General features: G+C 41.2%; 1 protein-coding gene across 1 annotated transcript in view; it reads left to right on the top strand.

Moving 5' to 3' along the window:
* tmem63ba (transmembrane protein 63Ba) overlaps nucleotides 1-23059 on the top strand; it is a 163752-nt gene that overhangs the window by 99242 nt on the left and 41451 nt on the right. Inside the window, exons 3-10 of the mRNA XM_060925387.1 lie at nucleotides 1125-1204; nucleotides 1662-1700; nucleotides 2734-2824; nucleotides 3755-3792; nucleotides 7597-7739; nucleotides 8694-8745; nucleotides 8859-8967; nucleotides 9098-9168. Of these exons, the coding sequence (XP_060781370.1) occupies nucleotides 1125-1204; nucleotides 1662-1700; nucleotides 2734-2824; nucleotides 3755-3792; nucleotides 7597-7739; nucleotides 8694-8745; nucleotides 8859-8967; nucleotides 9098-9168 (623 nt within the window). The remainder of the gene's footprint in view (nucleotides 1-1124; nucleotides 1205-1661; nucleotides 1701-2733; nucleotides 2825-3754; nucleotides 3793-7596; nucleotides 7740-8693; nucleotides 8746-8858; nucleotides 8968-9097; nucleotides 9169-23059) is intronic.

Here is a 23059-nt window from a genome sequence, read left to right as displayed (position 1 = left end):
CAGTCAACAATCAAGTGAGCCTCCAATTTGGCTGTAATGAAAGCCTGCAGCTACACCGGCCCTTTGCGGATAGGATTGAAGACCCCTGACCTAAGGGGTGCTGGGTAAACTAGGTCTATGACTTGCCTCAGTTGACCAAAGAGAGCTGTTTTTCCTGATTTCCTTCGCATATTCAAGAACATCATTCGGCTTAGGTGTTTACATTCTCTCCCATCTCTGCTTTCTAGTGGGAGTGAAACTGTATAAACATCTGATAAAAACCCGCCGAACTAACGTCAAACCTGCCCAATTTTTGTCAACCAGCCCAAGCCATTTTTTGCCCGCAAAGTAGAATTCAAAACCACCCAATCTGGCAACACTGATGCACTGAAGCTCTGCTCACTTGGCTTGTTTGCTTATTTAGGCGGAGTAATGAAACCTTACATGCGTCGGTTCACCCCCTAATGGTTTGGCGGAGTACTGGTCAAAAAATGCTTGATCAGATATGCAGCAGAGCTCTCGCATTTTAAATGGACATAAATCGCGATTTTCATTTAATTTAATCGTGGCAGCCAAAATCGCAATTTTCGATTAAATTCGATTAATTGTGCAGCCCTATGTAGTAGTATTTGTAAACCAAAAGTAAACATTGGTTTCTGGGGGAAACAAGTTATCTTTTATGTGTATTTAAATTCGAGACCGAGAAGAGAAACTGCTGAGAGAACAGTTGTTTATAACTTTTATCACACAAGTAAACAAACCTGTGTTGCTAGTTTTGCAACTTCCTGCTAAGCTTCTGTTAAACTTTCCCGAACTGTTTTGAACATCAGTTTTCAACTCCAGCTCTGTTTGCTTTAACCGCTTTCTTTTTCGATTCAAACAGGATCTAGGTGTGTAAATGGATGCAATTGGATGTATCCTAGTATTTGAAGTTATTTTGTAGTTTGAATAGTTTTTTCTCCCTATTTTTTTTTTTTAATCATTTATGTGACTCAGATTTGCTGCCTGTTTTCACTGAAAGTTAGGAGTTAAGACTTTTTAATAAATTAAAATATCTGTAATCTGATTCTCTTTAACTTTACTTTTGGATTACAGTTCTGTGTGTGTGTGTGTGTGTGTGTGTGTGTGTGTGTGTGTTCATCCAGATACTGCTTTGCGTGTTCTCTTTCCTGAGGAAAGTAGCGTGGGATTACGGGCGCCTGGCGCTGGTCTCGGATGCAGACAGGTAAGAAAAATAAAGCCGTAAAGACGGCTATTTCTATTTCTCAGATTAGATCTGCAGCTTCAGTTTTTTTACTTCACACTCTGACAATCTGAGGATACACACATGTACCAGTCTGCTGTATCACATTTATGACAGTCCTTAACTAGGAAGGACTGCAGTTCCTGTTTGGGTTCCAGCATGAGTACAGGACAGAATCCTCATCGCCAAGGGATTATTAGCTCATGGCTGCTTTTATTGACAGATTTATGTTGTATGTTGTTTACCCGTGTTACTGTCATAGATATGTTCCGCACATCCTTCTCCAGCGGATTGCGTTGGACTTGAACAGTCTCCATTATAGTAACATTAACTTTGTTAAGAATCACCTCGATGGTGTTGGAAAAGTTTTCACTTTCCTGAGTGGGTCGATCATCACATGATCTCATCACACCCTTCTTTTTCTTTTAAACTTTTCAAGGCAGGATCAGCGATACCGGCGTCTGGACGAACGAGAATAGTATGTCATGTTTTTTTTTTTTTTTTTTTTTAAATTACTGTCATCACGTCTTAGGATTTCCTGCTCTTTTTTCCAAACATCGAATTAACCTTCTTTCCTTCCTTCTCTCTCTCTCTCTCCATCTGGGGTGGTGTGAATTCCTTTAACACAGCTGTGTCAACAGTTTTCTCTTCTATAATTCCAAAATTTCTTCCTATTTCTGTCTGTTTTTCCAAGCGGTGGAGGGATTTATTTATTTATTTATTTATTTATTTATTTTTAATCTAGTTATGGACTAATCAGTGATGCATGTGTGTTTATATAGTGCTCAGCATGCATCTTGTGGACTTGGCTTTTGCATCGAATGCATATCAGAGGCAGGCTGCATACAGGGAGAAGGTCAAGTTTATAGACGAGAGTTAGTTGATTCATTTCTGTGATTTGGTTTAGTTATTAGCAAGTGCAGAAAGCCATCCTAACTGGACTGTTGGGATTTACACGCATCGTCCACCCAGTACCTCATTCATGTATTGTATAGGTTTTTATTTTGTGTATCTCTCTCTCTCTCTCTCTCTCTCTCTCACTCACACACATACATTTGTAGTAGCTGTACACTCATATCTGTAGAACAGTGGTTATTTCTCTCCCTCTGTACGCCTCTAACCATCGCTAAATTCTCCTCTTTCATCTGCATGTCACCTTCTCAAGGCCTAGTGGATTCTTTGTTGTTTATCTTTAATGTGGATCCTTAGCTATAAGGAAAAGGGGAAGAAATAATGTTTGAGTCTAGGATACTTGTTACATGATGATTGACTGAAATTTAAAAAAAAAAACTTGGCTAAGAAATAATCACCTTGTACAAATCTAGGCTTTGTGTGAGCAGATTACACATGGGTGAGAAGTTAGCACTGGAAGTAATAGTGCTGTGTGTTTATATCGACTACCTCTCTATTCCACCAGTGTGTCTCCCCTTTAGCATTTTTCAGATTGAAGTGACATTAGATGATTTATGCATCCCTGCAGAGATAAACTGGTTTGTTTGCTTTGTGCACAGCGTGGCCTCTGCGTTACAGACACCAGTCGATTCCCGTTACGAGCGCTTGACATCGGTTTCCAGTTCCATCGACTTGGACCAAAGAGACAGCGTACGTGTTTTATTTCGATCAGCTTTGCCAAGGTTTACCCAACAGTTTCTCGATACATACTGGTGCACACCTCTCACTGTGCCACTCCCTTGGTATGTCTTAAATACACACCTACATTTTTGGATAGGTTTACTCACCTTAGTCTCACCACCATCTGTTTGACTTTCTCTTTCCAGCTTTGTGCAGTGAGCAGGCCACAGTGTGTTAATCTAGTGTGTGCATCCAGGGTGCAGCTTTGCATCCATGACCAAAAAATAAACTCCTAAAGAATATTTTAATAAAGTGGACATACTATGAAAAACTATTCAGTGTTTGTGCACATGCATTTGGGGATCTGGAGCCGACCAACCCACAAACTCTGAAATCGGACACCCAGTCAGTTTCTTTTGGGCTTCCTGTTTCAGAAAATGTGTACGTCAGCAAGCTGTTCAGACTTGGCTCCACTTTCTATGTCACAAGTGGCGCTCATTAGAATTTAGACCACATCCTTATCTGAGTATCTCCAATCATGGGAGAGCAGTGGCTCGTTATCCTTTAAAGCAGATCCTCAAATCAGCCGTTTTGAACAGAGCTGTTTAGACAGGGTGAGACGGGAGCTGTGGTGCTTTATCCTTCTGGTATTTTGACCAAAGCATGTCGCAGATATTTCATTAAGACCTCAGGGAGTTGTGTCAACTCATGGAAAAAGGGGTATAATGGGTCCCCTTTAATGACTAATGTGTTTTACACACTCAGTTGGCAGTTTATCAGATACCCCCTCTTTGTACCTAGTCATTTATAGCAGCACTTCAACATAGTACACCTAGACTTGTAGGAACACCACACACACTGCAAAGCTAATATCATGTCAGTGTCGCGTGTGTGTGTGTACACTTTCTGTAAAATAAATAAATAAATAAATAAATAAAGTGTTGTGTGTCCTCCTTGCAGGGTTTCTGTTCCTGGCTAACAGCCATCTTCAGGATCAAGTGAGTCCTATTTATTTTTGTTTATTTGATGGGGACAGTGCACGTTCATGAACAGTAGTATAAAATACAGAATGTAAATATACCAGAGTTAGCATAATTGCTAATTTTCATCTGTAGTCCCAAGGCAGGTGACATATCAGGGCTCGAAATTCGTATATTTTTTTCACCAGCCAGCCGGACTAGTAACCTTCCAAAGTAACTAGCCAAACAGAAAATCAACTCGCCAAAATTTGTTCATGTATGAATTTTACTTCTGTCAAAAATAACGCAAAAGAGAGTAGTTACCATTGTTCATGACTAATGTGCATTTATTTCAAGGATCGAGTATTTTCATACTGTTGTTAACCCTTTGATGCAAAACATATGCACACCCCTTCTAATGCACAACATGGGTCAAAAATGACCCGCATTCATTTTCCAGGTTATTTCATGCTGACTGAGTTTTTCTTTGCTCTACCTTTTGAAATCAATTTATTTTATGATTGAATATTCCGAGCATTCTTTAAATATCTTGTTTTTAATTACCACAAATAATTAATTAATTTTTTTCTTTCCTACTTTATGAACAAAAATACTTTTTATATTACTACACATGGGTCATCCAAGTGTGATTTAAAATTAAATGTCTTAATAGTATAATAATAATTTGTTTCAAGTAATTACTTTAGCGGTGAATGGGGCCAGTTATTTATTTATTAACTATGTAGTTAGCTAAGCCAACTACAATAAAATTAGCTAACTAAAGTAGAATATGTCAACAGCTCGGGAGCTAATAGTAATTACTTGTAACTTTCTGACAAGTAATCTACTCACTCTCAAGGGAACCTAAACATCCATTTTTTTCTAAGGTAATGTTAGAACAATTGAAAAACATTACGTACATGTATTAGATGGGCAAAGGGCGCTGTGCTGAGCTGTGAAATGTCTGACACAAGCACAATTCACAGTTCCCACCAAACACTGTAGTAAATGCATGCGGGTCGTTTCTGACCCATGTGTGTAAACTTGATGTAGAATTACAAAAGCTGTGCTTGTTCATAACTTAAGAAAGGAAAAATAAAAATGATGATTTGTGCTAAACAAAAACAAGATATTGACTGCATATTTGGAAAAGTAAATGACAAAATGAATTTATTTCAAAAGTATATCATAGAAACACTCAGCCATACATGAAATAACCTGGAAAATGAATGCAGGTCGTTTTTGACCCATGTTGTGCATTAGAAGGGTTTAGTGATATAAAAAGGGTTTTTATTCAAAAAGTAAGAAAGGAAAAAATAAAATAAGGGTATCTCATCTCATTATCTCTAGCCGCTTTATCCTGTTCTACAGGGTCGCAGGCAAGCTGGAGCCTATCCCAGCTGACTACGGGCGAAAGGCGGGGTACACCCTGGACAAGTCGCCAGGTCATCACAGGGCCGACACATAGACACAGACAACCATTCACACTCACATTCACACCTACGGTCAATTTAGAGTCACCAGTTAACCTAACCTGCATGTCTTTGGACTGTGGAGGAAACCGGAGCACCTGGAGGAAACCCACGCGGACACGGGGAGAACATGCAAACTCCACACAGAAAGGCCCTCGCCGACCACGGGGCTCGAACCCAGGACCTTCTTGCTGTGAGGTGACAGCGCTAACCACTACACCACCGTGCCGCCCAAAATAAGGATGTATGATGATCAAAAACAAGTTAATTGAGGAATACCTTGAATACTGAATGATGGAATTAATTTATTGCAAACATATAGAAGATTAAAAACTCAGCCGGGTCACTTTTGACCCATGTTTTGCATCAAAGGGTTAAATACACAAATGAGAACAACACAGAGCACCATAATATAATATCAACAAATAATAATATATTGGACTTTTTTCCCCATCAGCGGGGGGGGTCTGCAGGTTGGGATGTCTGTAAACCAATCAGGATGCTCTTTGTCTAGCAGGCGCTTCATAAACCGGCACACACGCAGTCTCTCTCGCGCTCCCTTGTGCACTCCGTCACATGCGCGATGTAGACATTTAATGTTTCATGTGCACGCTCTTGCTCGCTTGCTCTAGATTCCGGAAGATATCCAATTTGCGGGCATCAGGGAGCCACTATCAATATGCGGGAGACTCCTGGAACTTCCGGGAGACTTGGGATGTCTGTTATATGCATGTGCAGTAGTGAAAAAACCAACAGCCTGACCGTCCTGCCAATAAACACATCGATTAACACAGACACGGCACACGCTTAATATGTGGCGGCTTTAGTTGACGGTGTGTCTGAATCTTCGCTTCATATATATTTTTTATTTTCAACTAGCCAGCCGGGCTGGCTAGTGACAGGAATTACCCGCCAAATGACAAATTAAGTCGCCTCGGGCGACCGGACCACCGCGAGTTTCAAGCCCTGCATATAAAACAGAATGGGATACAAATACACATACAACACTACACTGATTAAGGACGAATGCAGCATCACTATTCACAAATCCAGGACAGGAACAGAACCAACAAAAACACACAATACACAATTACGCAATACACAGTACAACATCATAAATGGAGACAAGTACAGCAGCAACGTACGCTACACAAATCCAGTCTGACAGAATAGACTTTTACGTCAATACTGTGTTAAAACCAGGGCTTTGAACCGGTTCAAGGAACGAAAACGAAAACCGGGAACTTTTTCTATTTCACATGGAACAGAAACGAAACCAGAGACTTTATTATTTTTTATGTTCCGGAACAGAAACGCTTATTAAAAATAATGGTAACCGGTTAATACTGGTTTTTATTTCGTTCCTCAAAGTTTCCGTAGCCTACAAATAAAAGTCATTCTTCTCCTGCGCAAGTTTCTATGACCCACTGGGGTTCACTTCCTGTGTGACGTTCACTAGACGTTCGCTGACTGGAGAGAGCGGGAGGGTGGACTACTATCACGTCTCCACATCTTAAATAAGAGGTAAATATTGCAGTCTATCGTTATTCAAAAACGTCAATTTCAAACACGATATCAATATATTTGTCCACGTTAATGAGAGGCTCGCGAACATTAAATGACGTTAACCTCTGTTAGCCTATCAATGCATAGGGCCTGACTAGCCTTTGGTAACACACTAAACGAATTATCTTTCACTTTTGGCACTTTTTCTGTTTGTGTCGATGGGAAGACATACTGAGAATCCAAATCGCCAACATTTGAAATAATAATTGTTTTGAATTATTTCTTGTCTTATTTAATGAAGGTTGTAATAGAATTAGCCTACATTTGGCTTAAGCTGGATGAGACAGACATAATTTTATAGCCATTTGTTAAACAGCTGGCAGGGAACGTAATTAACCGTTCCGGGAATTAAATTTTTTTGTTCTAACCGGTTCGGGAACGTCTATTTAATGGTGGAACCCAAAACCGGAAACGTTAAAATTCCGTTTCTGTTCGGAACGAACCAATAGGAAAAAAATTCCGGTTCAAAGCCCTGGTTAAAACTTAAATGGTAGAAACCATTTATTCACAAAACATTCATCATTTGTGCAAGATGATTTACAGGAAGGTCTCACCTGTGTGTGTTCAACACACAAAAACCAGCAAGTAATAGTACCATTTAAAGAACAATCAAAAAATAAGAAGAATAAAAGTAATCCATTAGTGTTAACATAATTTTAACTAACCCTGTGTGTGTCTGTATTTGTGTATGTGTATATATGTATGTGATATATATGTGTGTGAAGGCATTTGTGAATATTGCTTGTGTGATAGTATATCTGTGCACTCTAAGTATGCTGCTTTTTTTTTTTTTTTTTCCCCATAGAGAGGATGAGATCAGGGAGAAATGTGGTGAGGATGCAGTGCACTACCTCTCATTCCAGCGCCACATCATAGGTCTGCTGGTGGTGGTGGGCGTGCTGTCAGTGGGCATTATCCTGCCAGTCAACTTCTCAGGAGGCCTTCAGGGTGAGTCCTCAGTGCAAAGGACTATCCCAAAGAGAGTTTCATTGATAATTCTGATAACAGACATCCCAACCTGACAAAATTCATTTCAGGGAGGTTTGGACTTGGTTGATGTGATTTCCTGCATTCTGGTGGATTTGGGGTGGCCTTTGGGATACCTGAATTCACTCAGATTCATAGCTGACACCCTGACTTGGGGACTTAGCTGCCCCCAACCCATAAACTATGATCACTACATTGTGCCATATATTAAGCTCCTTACTGATTGAATCTGGACCCCCAGAGTATTCCTTACTCTTATCAGACGAGGGTACAGTTTTTTGTGTAGTCTGATGTAAAATGTGTTGTATATTTTCGTTTCTTGGGGCACTCTGCCTCTGCCATGACGCTCCTGCTCCTCCGCACTGACTGACTGACTGAATCATTGTTAGAGGGAGAAGTGCGCAGAAGATAGCGGCCGGTTCATCTCTTCTCCTCTCCACTGCTTTGGCCAAACAGCGCACGCAGAGGCGGGAGAAAACATGCCTCACGCGCCATCGCCGCCACATTGCAAGCGCGTGCACACACACATGAACCACCAGAGGGCACGCACATACACTTTTTTTGTTGTTGTTTTGTTTTTTCTTCTTAAACCGGAAATGCGCGTTGTGAAATTGGCCGCATCCCAAACCGCACTCTACCCTACTCAGTACTGTGCGACCACACCACAGGCTGCGTGGGCCTGTTATTGTGACGTATACAAGTTTGCATCCGGTCGGTTTGGGATGAAGCTTGCTCTAGATTCCGTGAGATTGTATGTAATTTGCGGGCATCAGGGAGACGCTATCAATATGCAGGAGACTCCCGGAACTTCCGGGAGACTTGGGATGTCTGTGATTTTAATGTATTTTCTCCTAAAAGCAACTACCATCTTCTCCAGTCAGCATTGTTCATTATTACTTTCCTTACGCTTCACAGATAATAACGCATACAGTTTTGGGAGAACAACAATAGCCAACTTAAACTCTGAGTAAGATCCTGTTTATTTTTGCATTTGAATTTCTTCGTATGAATTATTTGTGCGTATGAGGAGTCTTTGATGTCAATTAATGTACGAGTTCTGTCTCCTTTATATTAATACAGGAATAACCTGCTATGGCTGCACACTATCTTTGCATTCTTTTACCTGTTACTGACCGTCTACAGCATGAGGCGACACACCTCCAAGATGCACTACAAGGAAGACGATTTGGTGAGCGGGCTGCAGCACTACTGGAATATCTTGGTCTTTTACACCAAGAGCGTACTCCAAATCAAATTTGTAACTTATTTTGTTCTCGCTGAAAGAGGAACATTTTAAATGCTTTTTCTTCCTTTCACAGGTGAAACGTACTTTATTCATTCATGGCATCAACAAATTTGCCGAAGAGAGTCAGATAAAGCTGCACTTTGAGTAAGGCCACTAATGTTCATGATACTCAAACATATATAAAATGTTTCATCACTTGGACATAATGATCTCCCCGGCATATAATGCGAGGGGATATAGCTATCGCTCTGTCCGTCTGTAAACGTTTTAGTTTCTGGAGCATAACTCAAAAACTGTTAGGAATTTTTTTTTTTCTCACAAAACCTGACAGCTATGCTAAGTGACTAAAGGAGTTGTGCTTTTTGACATTTTGGGATTTCTGTGATTTTTATTTTGGCAACAAATTCACCTTAAGCCTCGGTCACAACTGGCCGTACGTGCTCCTACGGCCGGTCTACGTGCAAAAAACGCACGGAGGGCGCGCGTGAAACGCACAGAGGGCGCGTGTGTGACGTGCTGATTTTCGGGCCGTAGACTGGCCGCAGAGGTTCTTTGTCATGTCAAACAAACTCTACGGGCGCTTACGTTTTTTTCAGGTTGCAAGACAAACTTACGGCCAACGTGCGTCTTTCTCCATGAACAAAAAAAACGCAGCGATTTGGGAAACGCTAAAAATCGCACGGTCAAAAAATCGTACGTCCGGTTGTGACCTAGGCTTTAGGAAAATTTGGAGTGGGGTTTCGGTGGGGGGGAGGAGATGAGAATAGGAGATATTTAGGTGCGGAAACTACTCTGCATTGTTCAATTTAGATTTTTTTTCCCAATTATTTTTTATTCAAGAAAGATAATACAGATATAAAACTGGATAGATACAATGTCTTGTTGTAACAACAGTAAAGAACTTCCCACAACACCCACCTGCATACTGCCAAAAAAAAAAACCAGACAAACACACACTCCAAAAAAAAAAAAAGTACATAAATAAATACTGAAGGAGGGAGGGGGTATTGGAAGGAGGGCTATACACAATCTGCTTATTTGCAATTAAAGCATAATACTATTCGTCATCTGAAGGCAGAGAATTGAGCCTTTCAAAATAAAATAGAAGTGGATCCCATATTTTATGAAATGTTTTAACAGATCCTCTGGTGAAGTATTTTATTTTTTCTAATTTCAAAAATAGCATTAAGTCACTAAGCCAGAGAGATACTTTAGGTGGTTCAGAGGATTTCCACTCCATCACTATTCTTCGCCGTGCTAGAAGGGAGGCAAAAGCGTTTTTCTTATTCATAGGCATTAGGAGCTCACTAATAAAACCCCCAAAAATAGCCATTTCAGCAATTGGTTGCACGTCAACCTCAAATGCATCATTCAAGGTTTTAAAAATGAATGACCAAAACTCTCCTAACCTAGGACATGCCCAAAACATATGAGTCATATCAGCTGGGGTGGAATTACAACGGTTACACCTGTCCTCAACATCTGGAGATATCTTTTTTTTTTTTTTTTTTTTTAACATTTTATTGATTTTTTCACAAAATTGTACAACAACTTACAAAACAATCCCCTCCCCCACCCTCTAGACAGCATCAAGAACACAAAAAAGAAAATACAAAATGCATAAAGAAGTAAAAAGGAAAACATACAATTTCAAAATAAATACATGAATGATAAATTAAAAAAAAGTGTGTCCACAGCAACAACAACACAGGAGGACAATGTTATCTCACACACAAAAAAACAGTAAGTCGGGCATCTAGGGTAAGTTGGAATTATGAGGGCGATCTAGACCTAGTCTGTGACCAAAACTCACTCAGCTCCCCTCTCAGGAGAAGGGAACTTAGATCTTGTGGTAGATAAGTTATAAAGGGGGACCAGATTTTACGAAACGTATCTCCTTTCCCCTTGGCCATAGCCATCAATCTTTCATGTGGGAGATTATTGAAGATTTCCTTGTACCATAGTGTGACTGTAGGTGGGCGTTCTTTAGTCCAGTTCAGCAATATGCACTTACGTGCAGATAGGAGGAGCTTCTCAAGCAGTGTGTAGCTTGTTGCCGGGAGCTGTAGCACCTTAGAAGGTAGCCCAACCAGAAAGACCCTAGGGTCCTTTTTTTTTTTACCTCAAATTCAATTATTTCACTAATTATTTTGGCCACCAGAGTCCAGAATCTTGATGTATACTTATAGTCCCAAAAATAGTGAAAATATGTCCCTCTTTCAGACTTGCACTTGATGCAGAGAGGAGAAATTGAGCGATCCGTTTTGTGTAATATGACCGGAGTGATGTGTAACCTATGCAGTATTTTATACTGAGTTTCCCTTAGCCTATTACAGGCAGACGCTACCCTGATGGAAACAATCGCCTCCCTCCAATCATCCTCAATAAATTCGGTCCCTAAGTCACCCTCCCATTTACGAGAGATGTTAGGTAGTTCATATATGTGACAAGTCATGGAATCCACGGACACATGTCGGCCGAAACGAATCCAAGATAATCGCAAAAGAAGCATTTTTTTTTCGAAATTTGTGATTTTTGTTTTTTTCCATAATGTGCAAGTTGAGATCTTGAAGAATGTAATCAAATTAGTATTTCAGATAATAGATTGTTTTGTTGGAAAAGCATACATTTTTTGTTGCAAACTGTCTCATTTTTGTCAGGACTGTAGCCTGCTGGGGGGTGTGGGTAAATGACCATATGGGCCATTCATGTGACGATTTAAGTCTTTTGGTTTTTTTTTTCGCCAATCAGCTGTATGATACGAGCTGAGCTCGTGGCTACTTAAGCTGCATACAGGCATGTAATTTCACTATTGAATGAATATGGAGCAAGCTAAACAGAGCGCAGAGGAACTGAAACACCGCGAAGCAAACAGACGCACGGTAGTTACATTGGAGATAACCATTTCTAGCAAAAAAAACACAACCAAAAGGAAGTGTTCTAAGACTACATATTCCCTCGGAAGCATTGGTGTGTGCAAGGCGACGTTTCTGTTTCTGATGGGGTAAGTTTATTAATCTAAGGTTGTGTGGTTATTTTTGCATGTAACGGAGTGTGTTGTGGTTTGGTTACATGAAACTAGCATTGTGTTAGTTGTGTTATCATCGTGCTATCTTTCTTTCTTACGGTGTGAGTAATTTTTCAACCACAAAACGTTAAAGTATACTTTAGGACTTATTTTTGTACTTCATAATTGTGTTGGGCATACTTTGCATGGAAGGAAAATTGACGTGGTGATCTTTGTTTACGTGAAAGTAGCATCGTGCTAGCTCGTAGGGGGTAGGGCTTTCCTTAATGTCATGCAAATGAGCATTATGTGCCCGCCCAGGCCTGCACCCAGAGTAGCTGAGAAGGAAAACTTTGAGGGCAATTTTCTCCCTTTTCTGTTTTAAGAGGTATACACTTTCAAAAGGCCACACATTCTTCAAATATTGTCAGATCTCCACATGGAAGGCATCATTGGAAAGCTTAGAAACTGTACTTTCTGAATCTGTCAATAACTCAAAATGCCCCCGGGCCGACATGTGTCCCTGGATTCTGTGATCTACCACATATGTTACAGGAAAGCAATAGGGAATAAAAAGCTGAAATAAACTGTTTGACATTTTTACGATTCAAAAGGAAAGTTTCTAGATTATGAGAGTGAGAAGTGGGAGGGGGGAGGTTAGGTAGAGAAGAAATAAAATGTCTTATTTGTAAGTAGCCAAAGAAATTGGACTTGGGGATAGCAAAGGTATCCTGTAATTGCTGAAAGGACATAAGAATATTATCTTTAAACAAATGACCAAGGAGAATGATTCCTTTATCTCGCCATGCGGTGAAGACAGAAGAACTACTACCTGCTGGGAAGTCAGGATTTTGAGTGATAGGTGCCAGTAAAGATTTGGATCCATTTACCCCAACGTATTTTGAGATATCGCGCCAGACTCTAATGCTATTATAAATTAATGGATTGTGTTTGACATCAGGGTTAATGTTACTTGCATTACACGTAACCAGACTCCATGGAATGAATGGATGGCAAGCCCAGGAATCAACACAAGATTCCCCATCCATAAGGGCATGTAACCAGGACCAAAGGTGGCGAGCATGACAGGCCCAGTTATAAAAAAATTAAATTGGGCAAAGCACGCCCACCCATATCTGTAGAAAGTTGAAGTACCTTAAGTTTTAACCTAGGTTTTTTCCCATGCCAAATAAACTTAGAAACTGCCTTCTCTAAATCCCTGTTGGTTTTTTTTTGTTAAGTACAGGGGGAGCATCTGTAAAGGATAAAGCAGCCAGGGGAGTACATTCATTTTAATGAGACTAATTTGACCAAACAATGATATAGGAAGGTTATGCCAACGCTCAAGGTCTTTTTTAACAGCAGCAAGAGTAGGGGCAAAGTTAAGCTTCCAAAGATCCAACAGAGTTGGTGAGATTCTAACTCCTAGATATGTAAAACCGGAGCCTGATCATGTAAAAGGAAAATTGTTTGGGACATCAGATTTACCTACGCAGCCCAGTGGCATAGCTTCAGATTTATTAAAGTTAATTTTATACCCCGACACAAAACTGAATTCATTAAAAGTATTCATAATTGCGGGAATAGATAACGCCAGGGATGAAACAAACAAAAGGATATCATCTGCATATAAAGCAATTTTGTGTTCCTTATTTCCCAAATAGACTCCTCTTATTGCAGCGTGTAACCGTATTACCTCTGCCAGTGGTTCTAGGGCCAAGGCGAAGAGAAGAGGGCTAAGGGGGCATCCCTGGCGGACGCCTCTGGCCACTGGAAAGGGTTCGGAGTAGCGACCATTAGTTGTGACAACAGCTCGGGGCGCATGATATATAATTTGGGTCCATTTTAAAAAGTTTCCACCAAGGCCATATCTTTCCATAATGTCAAACAAATAAGGCCATTCGACTCTGTCGAAGGCCTTGTCGGCGTCAAGGGATAAAGCTAGTGTTTTCTGTTTATTTTGAAATGATGAATGCACAATATTTAAAAGTCTCCTAACATTGCTGGAAGAGTAGCGGCCATGTATAAAACCTGTTTGGTCTGGGTTTATAAGAATTGGAAGCAGGTTCTCAAGGCGCTTTGCCAAGAGCTATCTACTGGTATGAGGCTAATGGGTCTGTAAGAACCGCATATGTCGGGGGGCTTGCCCTTCTTCAGAAGAACAGAGATGCGTGCAAGGTTTAGAGTTGGAGGAAGGCAACCCTTCTCAAAACTGTCAACATACATGTCTGTAAGGGGGCCCACTAATACTTTCCGAAAGGTTTTATAAAAATCTGGGCCAAAGCCATCTGGGTCAGGTGCCTTCCCACTTTGTAGTGTTTTGATAGTATCTGACACTTCCTCCTCAGTAATAGGCCTACATAATATCTTTTTTTGATCCTCTGATAGAGATGGGAAGTTTATCTTATCAAAAAATTTTCACCTGGCTTCCAAAGACGCAGTGTAGTCTGAGCTGTAAAGCTCCTCATAAAATGATTTCATGAGCTTGTTTACTTCAGTTGACTTGAAATGTCTAGTTCCATGTTTATCTAGGAGGGAAGGAAATAATATTAGACTCCACCCTTCCACGAGCCAGACGGGCAAGCAAACGGCCTGGCTTGTTGCCTGATTCAAACAGTCTATGTTTAGCAAAAAATATTTGGGCTTCAGCCTTTTGTGTTAATATTTGATTAAGTGCCGAATGAGCTGCCTCCAATTGTTTCAACAGGTGTTTATTTGGTGAGCGCTTAAATTGAGTTTCAATGTCTCTCAAAGCCTTTTCTAGTTCTAATTGTCTCTTTAAAGCCTCCTTTTTCTGTGCTGAGGTATAAGATATAATGGCACCGCGTATAGTGGCTTTTGCAGCTTCCCATAAAGTGGAAGGGCTAACGTCAGGGGTTTTATTTTCAGCAAAAAAAACTGGCATTGCGCTGTAATGAAATCAACAAAACACTGACTATTAAGCAGCACTGGAGACAATCGCCAATGATAGCATGAGGGGTAGAGACCCCTCATGCTATCATTGGCGATTGTCTCCAGTGCTGCTTAATAAGGCGGAGAGATAGGATGGGCGGGCCCAGGCTAAGTGTGACGCAACACGGGGGGCTGTTGCGAACTTAGTCTGGCAAGGCAAGCTATCTCCAGCTCTTCCAAGCTCCCGAAAAATCGGGAGCCAATCAACTTTGAGCATCTCCAATGGCCCTGGGTAGAGGCGTGTTCAAGGCAGTGATGTAGTAGAACTGCGACCGGAAGCCATAGATTGTTTACAGAATCTATGCCGGAAGCGCTTCATTCACTAGAAACATTACGAACATGGAGCAGCGGCAAGCCTTTGACACAGCGGTAGATGCTGTATTGAAAGCATTCAACGGGAAGTTCTCATTGAAAACGGAGCAAAGAGCAGCCCTGGAGGTATTTATTGAAAGGAAGGATGTTTTCGCCTTGCTCCCGACCGGCTTCGGTAAGAGTTTAATCTACCAGTTAGCTAGCCTGGGCCCGCCCATCCTAAGTGTGACGCAACACGGGGGGCTGTTGCCAAGTTTCCGTCGCGTCACATACGTCAGAGGAAAGAGTGATGTGATTTGGTTTAAGCTTCGTCACAGCCTTTTCTGGCTTCGACCAGTAGCAAACTGAGGCATTTCAGGGAGGCGGGTCAACCACGCGCTTTGGGAAACGGTTGGACTTAAAGTGCCATTCCACCATTGGATGTATTCTTTGGCATAAAATACAATATATTTTGACAACATATATAAATGGTATCACTAGATAGAGAAATCTTTTAGCTTCAAAATGATATATCAAACATAATTTTTTGACAACGACAAGTATATTAATTTTGCGACCAAAGTCACCTACCCTTTTAATTTCCACGCGTCATGTCATCGGCAGGTTCCCCTTCTTGTGTACCACGTGACGTGGCACATATCAGCAATGGCGGATAGAACGTGATAAAAATAATACCAATAAATCTAGCTAATACCAATAAATCTAGCTAACTGAAAGATTAACTCAATTTTTCGCAATTTATTTGGCCCCCATATACGAGGAGAAATGACTCTCTCACTTTGGGGGTTTCCTGGTCTAAAAATAGACCGACACGTGGTACACAAGAAGGGGAACCTGCCGATGACATCACGTTTCACTACCGCGCGGAAATTAAAAGGGTAGGTGACTTTGGTCGCAAAATTAATATACTTGTCGTTGTCAAAAAATTATGTTTGATATATCATTTTGAAGCTAAAAGATTTCTCTGTCTAGTCATGTTGTCATAAAATATATTGTATTTTATACCAAAGAATACATCCAATGGTGGAATGGCACTTTAATATCTATGCCAGACCAATGCTCGCAGAGCTTTGAAGTTGCGTTAGCCAGACTAGCGGAGAGATGCTTATAACTACCGGGGAGTGGTCTGATAAAGACTGGGTACCAATCTTGCAATCCATTGTTCTGTTCAAAAACTCCCTTGAAGAAAAGAAATAGTCGATTCTGGAATGAACCTGATGAGGGAATGAGAAAGATGTGTAATCCCTATCAAGGGGGTGAAGTATTCTCCAAACATCATATAAATCTAAATCTTTCAGAAATTCACGCACGCTATTACTTTTGAAGGTAGAAGTAAAGCGAGAGGAAGACATATCCAACTCTAAATTAAGCGCACAATTCAAGTCACCACCAATGAGCATATATGGTGAGGAGAATGACGCCACATCAGCAGGAAGTTTTGGGAGAAAGGCAGCTTCGTAATTATTTGGAGCATAGACACATTCTAAAACAATAAGTTCACCATATAAATAGCCAAACAGAAGCGCATATCGTCCCTCTTTGTCAGATATGCTTTTCACCAAAGTGAAGGGTAATGAGCGATGAATAAGAACAGCAACCCCCCTGCTTTTGGAATTATATGAGGAGTAAAATACCTGGCCAACCCAACTCCTCCGTAGTTTTAAATGTTCTAAATCTGAAAGGTGGGTTTCCTGGATGAAGGCTAACTGGTATTTCTCTTTCTTGAAAAAAGAAAGTAGTTTCTGACGTTTAACAACATTGAGAGTGATTATTTTGATATCACTCATAGCTACATATCAATAAAAAATGTGATAACATGACGAAAGGAGTATGTATAATATTGGAAAATTGCTGTGAGACAATGAGGTAAAAAAAAAAAACTTCTCACACACGCACACACAAAGGTAAAAAACAGGAGGAAGGGTAATACACCCAAAACAACACACGATCCGAGAGCAAATGGGACACGTGAAGAAAACGGTGGGCCTCCAATCCTTAGAAATACCAGTCCAACATTAAGAAGCATTCCAAACTGTACTGTCAATAAAGGGGGAAAAAAAAAACCCTCCCGCCCAGACAGTCATTATAGTGCATTATAATCAAACCATTAAGCGACAGACCAACTTTAAAACAATCATAGACGCTCACTTGACCATCCAGGTCTGCTAAATTACCTTTGGGAATAACATGTCCTTATAAGAAAACAGCCAAACAACGATAATACCTCATCAAAGACATCAGACTGTTTCGTCAGTTGGAGCCGTCAGGAAATCACACCCACTTATAAACTCTTCAGCTTCCCGTGGTGACTTGAAAGAGTGGTCTTTTCCACGAACGGTGATGGAAAGCGTAGCAGGGTAGAGCATCTGAAACCGTATCATCATCTTGAGAAGCCCCTCGCAGATGTCGTTGAACTGACGTCTTGATTCCCTCACCGACTGAGAAAAGTCTTGACGAATAAAGACATTGCTGCCCTCGTAAATAATATCGCCCTTCTCTCTTGCCGCTGTGAGAATTCTTTGCTTGTCATTGTAGTTGTGGAGTTTGATGATTACCGGTCTATTGTAGTTTGGCTGGCGTTCCCCAAGAGCTCTGTGTGCCCTGTCGATCTTAATGGTCCCGCGTTTAGTCTGCAGGCCCAGTGTGTCCGGAAGCCACCTTTTTCAAAAAATTTCACCACCTGTCTCCCCTCAGTGCCCTCTTTCAGTCCAATAATCCGAATGTTGTCGCTACGACTGCGATTTTCAATATCCTCAGCACGGTCAGTTAAGTCCTGCACTTTTTTTCTCGAGAAGGGCAACTTTAGTCTCCAGGGAATTCGTCCGATCTTCATTTTCTGAGACACGGTTCTCAGCCTCATTCAGTCTCTTACTGTTGTCGTCTATACGGCTTGTTAGAGTGTTCAAAGTGGCCTGAAGTTCGGTGAATTTAACCTCCATAAGCGCACTAATCTTAGCAGTCACACTTTGGGCGATAGCGTTTGAGGCAAGGAGCTTGGCCAAAATCTTTATATCTGCATTTAAAAGTGAAATTGGACAGTATGACCCACACTCAAATGGGTCCTTACCTGGTTTCAAAAGAAGCGAAATAGATGCCTCAGTTAAACTCGGTGGTAGCCTAGACTGACTTGGGGAATGATTAAACATTTCAAGGAGAATGGGAGCAAGTTGAGCGCTAAACTTTTTGTAAAATTCTATTGGGTAGCCGTCTGGACCTGGGGTCTTACCACTTGGCATTTTCTTAATAGAATCAAAGATCTCTTGAAGTTGCAAGGGAATATCTAGATTATCCTGCACATCTTTGTCTAGTTTAGGAAACTCTAAATTATTTAAAAAATTCATCATGGGTAAGGAATCGTGTGGAAAAGCAGAAGTGTAAAGGTCTAAATAATATTCTCTAAAAGTATTATTTAATGGCGGCACGGTGGTGTAGTGGTTAGCGCTGTTGCCTCACAGCAAGAAGGTCCGGGTTCGAGCCCCGTGGCCGGCGAGGGCCTTTCTGTGCGGAGTTTGCATGTTCTCCCCGTGTCCGCGTGGGTTTCCTCCGGGTGCGCCGGTTTCCCCCACAGTCCAAAGACATGCAGGTTAGGTTAACTGGTGACTCTAAATTGAGCGTAGGTGTGAATGTGAGTGTGAATGGTTGTCTGTGTCTATGTGTCAGCCCTGTGATGACCTGGCGACTTGTCCAGGGTGTACCCCGCCTTTCACCCATAGTCAGCTGGGATAGGCTCCAGCTTGCCTGCGACCCTGTAGAACAGGATAAAGCAGCTAGAGATGATGAGATGAGTATTATTTAATTCCACTGGGTCTGTTGTTAATACCTGTGACGCGTTGCAAATCTGCGGAATCAAACGCGAAGCTGATTTGCATTTCAACTGGTAAGCTAATAAGCGACCTGCCTTTTCTCCATGTTTATAGAAGTGTCCTTTGGACCACAACAATTGCTTCTCAGTCTGTTCAACAGATAATAAATCATATTGGGTCTTCCGAGCAATTTTGTCTTTGGAGCAAGATTACTAGAATATTTGTGGTCTATATTTCTTATGGACTGCATGAGCTCTTGCTCTTTCTGCTTTCTCGCTTTGTTTCGTGGTGAGGAATAAGAAATAATCTTTCCCCTTATAACAACTTTCAAGGTCTCCCATAAAGTAGATGGTGAAACTGACTCTGAACTATTAAATAGCAAAAATTCCTCAATTTCCTTAGATATTAATTCACAAAACTGTTTGTCAGCCAATAAAGCAGTGTTGAGCCTCCAAGAATTGGGCTGTGTTAAGTTTTAGGAGAATGCAAGATCAAGAACCACCGGGGCATGATCTGATTCCATAATGGCAGAGTACTCTACTTTCTTTACAATAGGGAGGAGTGATTTGTCAATAAAGGAATAGTCTATTCTACTGTATGTATGATGAACATGTGAAAAATAAGAATTCCTTTTTGAGTGGATATAAGAACCTCCATGGATCAACACAGCCAATCTGATCCATGAATTCACACAGAGCCTGATACCCCTTTTCCACCAAATCAGTTCCAGGCTGGTTCGGGGCCAGTGCTGGTGCTGGTTCACAACTCGTTCAACTTGCGAGCCAGCTGAGAACCAGTTTGCTTTTCCATTGCTCGCGGTGCTAAGAGAAGACACGTCATTACGTCGCTGTATACGTCAGTTACGTCGTTGTATACGTCATTACGTCGCTGTATACGTCAGTTACGGCGCTACAGTTGCATAAACCTTGGCGCGAATATCGAAGCAAAAACAACACTGAAGAAACAGCAACAATAATAATAATGGATGACTTCGCATTTGTACAGCTGCTGCTTCTCGCCGCTTAAAAATGGCGATCTTTCGCAGTCTTGTTATTGTTGTTGGTCTTAACAACTCCGCCTCCCCGCTGACGTAAGCGGTTCTTTCCTCTGGCCCAGCAGAGAGTTGGTGCTAGCCTGGAACCGGTTTTTCTGGCCCCAGAGCCAGTTCTTTGTCAGCGAAAACAGAAACCCCGGTTCCAAACTAAGTACTGGCCCCAAACCAGCCCTGGAACTGGTTTGGTGGAAAAGGGGCATGAGACATCTTTGAACGTGTTAAGGATTTAGGGCTTGAGTGGTCTATAGAGGATTTCGACGTGACGTCACAGGTCACGTGACGCCCCGGTGTCCGCCATTTTGAAGGTCAAGCTAGCTAATGTCAACAACATAGTAGCTGGTATGTTACTGTAGCAATGTTTACGTTCAGTCATTTGGATGACTGTTAAAACCTTTCAGCCTCAAGTTTTTCCTTTACTGTATTTACTAGTTTACTGAGCTAGTGCGCTCGGGCAGGCTGGGAGCGAGCGCGCTAGCTCAGTAAACTAGTAAATACAGTAAAGGAAAAACTTGAGGCTGAGAGGTTTTAACAGTCATCCAAATGACTGAACGTAAACATTGCTACAGTAACATACCAGCTACTATGTTGTTGACATTAGCTAGTGCTAACAGCTAGCTGCTAGTGCACTGTTACAACTACACCGACCCTAATAATACAGTTCTTGGTCATTGCCTGGTAACAGCAAATTTATAACGGGCCATGTCTCAACAGACTAAGAAGTTATTTCAATGACATTTAATAACATTTTGTTTATCCTGAGGACCGAAAGTAAATGAAAATGTGAACAAACCTTAGCTGTAATAAGATGGCGACCACCGGCTCCAGGGACGACCCGCTGATGTAGGCATGTTACCCAGCCTGGTTTTTAACGACATGGGTATACAGATCATGTGGGCCGAAGTCAGGTAAAGACGAGGGCTTCGTGTACTTCCGTACGTCAGTGAACAATCCTGGTGGAAGCAGGTAAACGTCGTTCTCTAAGCCTGCTAACCTCAATTTTTGCAAATACCTCTCCCTCTGCTCGCCCTGTAAATGCCCTACGTCGCTGGATAGTGAAGGTGTTTTCTGCATCTCGCTCCTTTTTCTTTTATGTTTTTTCCCTGGTATTTCCCACATGCCTGACTGCAGGTCAGGAAGATCACCTGCGCTGCAGCGCTGCAAACCAGAAAAAGATAGCCTGGTAACCTGTACGGATCACGTACACCAGCATCATTTGATTTTCTGGTGATATCGCTTCTTACTCGCGTCATCTAGGCCGGATAAAATACTCGACAATGAGACTTCTTCATGATCAACAGTGTATCGCTACCGGTAGTCGCCATATTTGTGACCGTCAAAATGGCGGCATAAATATTGTCGCTATTGAAACAATGATGTAGGCCGAAATCCTCTATAGCTGGGTCAACAGTGTTTAAATCTCCAGCAAAAATCAGCCTGTGTGAATTTAAATCCGGAATTAAAGAAAAAAAGTTTTTTTAATGAAGCCCACATCATCCCAGTTAGGGGCATATACAGTATGCTTACAAGCACGACTGGGGCACTGTAAAGCAAACCCGACACTATTATAAATCGCCCTTGTGGGTCCGAGATCAAATCAAATCAAGTTTATTTGTACAGCGCTTTTAACAATAAACATTGTCGCAAAGCAGCTTTACAGAATTTGAACGACTTAAAACATGAGCTAATTTTATCCCTAATCTATCCCCCGAGATGGTTTTGGAAGGCACAAATATAACCTTCTTATGGATAATTATTGCTGCTCCCCTTGCCTTAGTATTAAAACCAGAATGGAAAGTCTGTCCAACCCAATTTTTCTTGAGTCTTACTTGATCTGCCTTAGTTAAATGTGTTTCTTGCAAAAATGCTGTTTCTGTGTTTAATTTTTTCAAGTGAGAGAATATCCGTGCTCTTTTAACCGGCCCATTCATACCCTTTACATTCCAGCTTATAAATCGGGTGGATGACATTCCTATTCTAGTCTCAATATTACCAGTAATGACAGTCATTGTGAGAAAGAGAAGAAAGCAAAACGTGCATGCCCCCTGTTAGACAGCGAATATGTCTCAATAAACCCTCCGAAATGATGATACAAAACTAAAACATTAGGCAGTAAATAAACCCTACTCTGAAAAAGGTATGTAAGGACAGTTACATCAAATAACAAGCCCACCCCAACTTTAAACCCAACACCAAACTCTCCTGTGCCTGCCTCAGGAACGGAGGCAGACTGCAGGCTTCCTTCTAAAATCTGACAACTCCGGAGGTACGTAATCTAATCTAAATCACACTTTAACCCATGTGTGAGCTTAGGTCTGACCTGTATGAAATTAAATTACCTTTTAAGATGAGAGAGAGAAAAAAAAACTTTTTACAAATTATCCAGTACCATTTAATCAATTTTAGCTACATCCATCAAAAGAGTTCTAACCATGAGTTAGAGCACTGCTATGCCCTTCGCTAGTCAAAGTTAGCATTTACCACTATAACCTGTATCTCTTCCAAAAACATACAAATCGAACGAATCAGTCTGTTGAATAAATTCTCAAATTAAGTCGGACATGATATAGATTCACCTCAATATCGTTGTCAGTCTTTCTGTGTTTCGAAGAAGATCCTTACCGTCCAGTCGGCTAATTATTAGGGCAGAGAGCTAGCACTATCAGCAGACCGCTAGCCAGTCCAAAGCAACTCGTTTCAGTCCATCTCACTTTGAGCCACCACCTGTTGATCATAAAACGTCTTCGCTTCCTCCGGTGTGTGAAATTTGAACGTATTTCCACCAAAAGTAACTCGCAGGCAGGAAGGATAGAGGAGCTGAAATTTTATTCCTCTGCTGTACAGTGCTTGCTTGATGATATTGAATTCCACCCGCTTCCTGGACAGGTTAGCACTATAATCCGGATACAT

Source organism: Neoarius graeffei, chromosome 7 (genome assembly GCF_027579695.1).
Source record: "Neoarius graeffei isolate fNeoGra1 chromosome 7, fNeoGra1.pri, whole genome shotgun sequence".
NCBI classification, from domain to species: Eukaryota; Metazoa; Chordata; class Actinopteri; order Siluriformes; family Ariidae; genus Neoarius; species Neoarius graeffei.
Note: the sequence above shows the minus strand (reverse complement) of the source record. Positions and strands in the feature narration are given on the sequence as shown.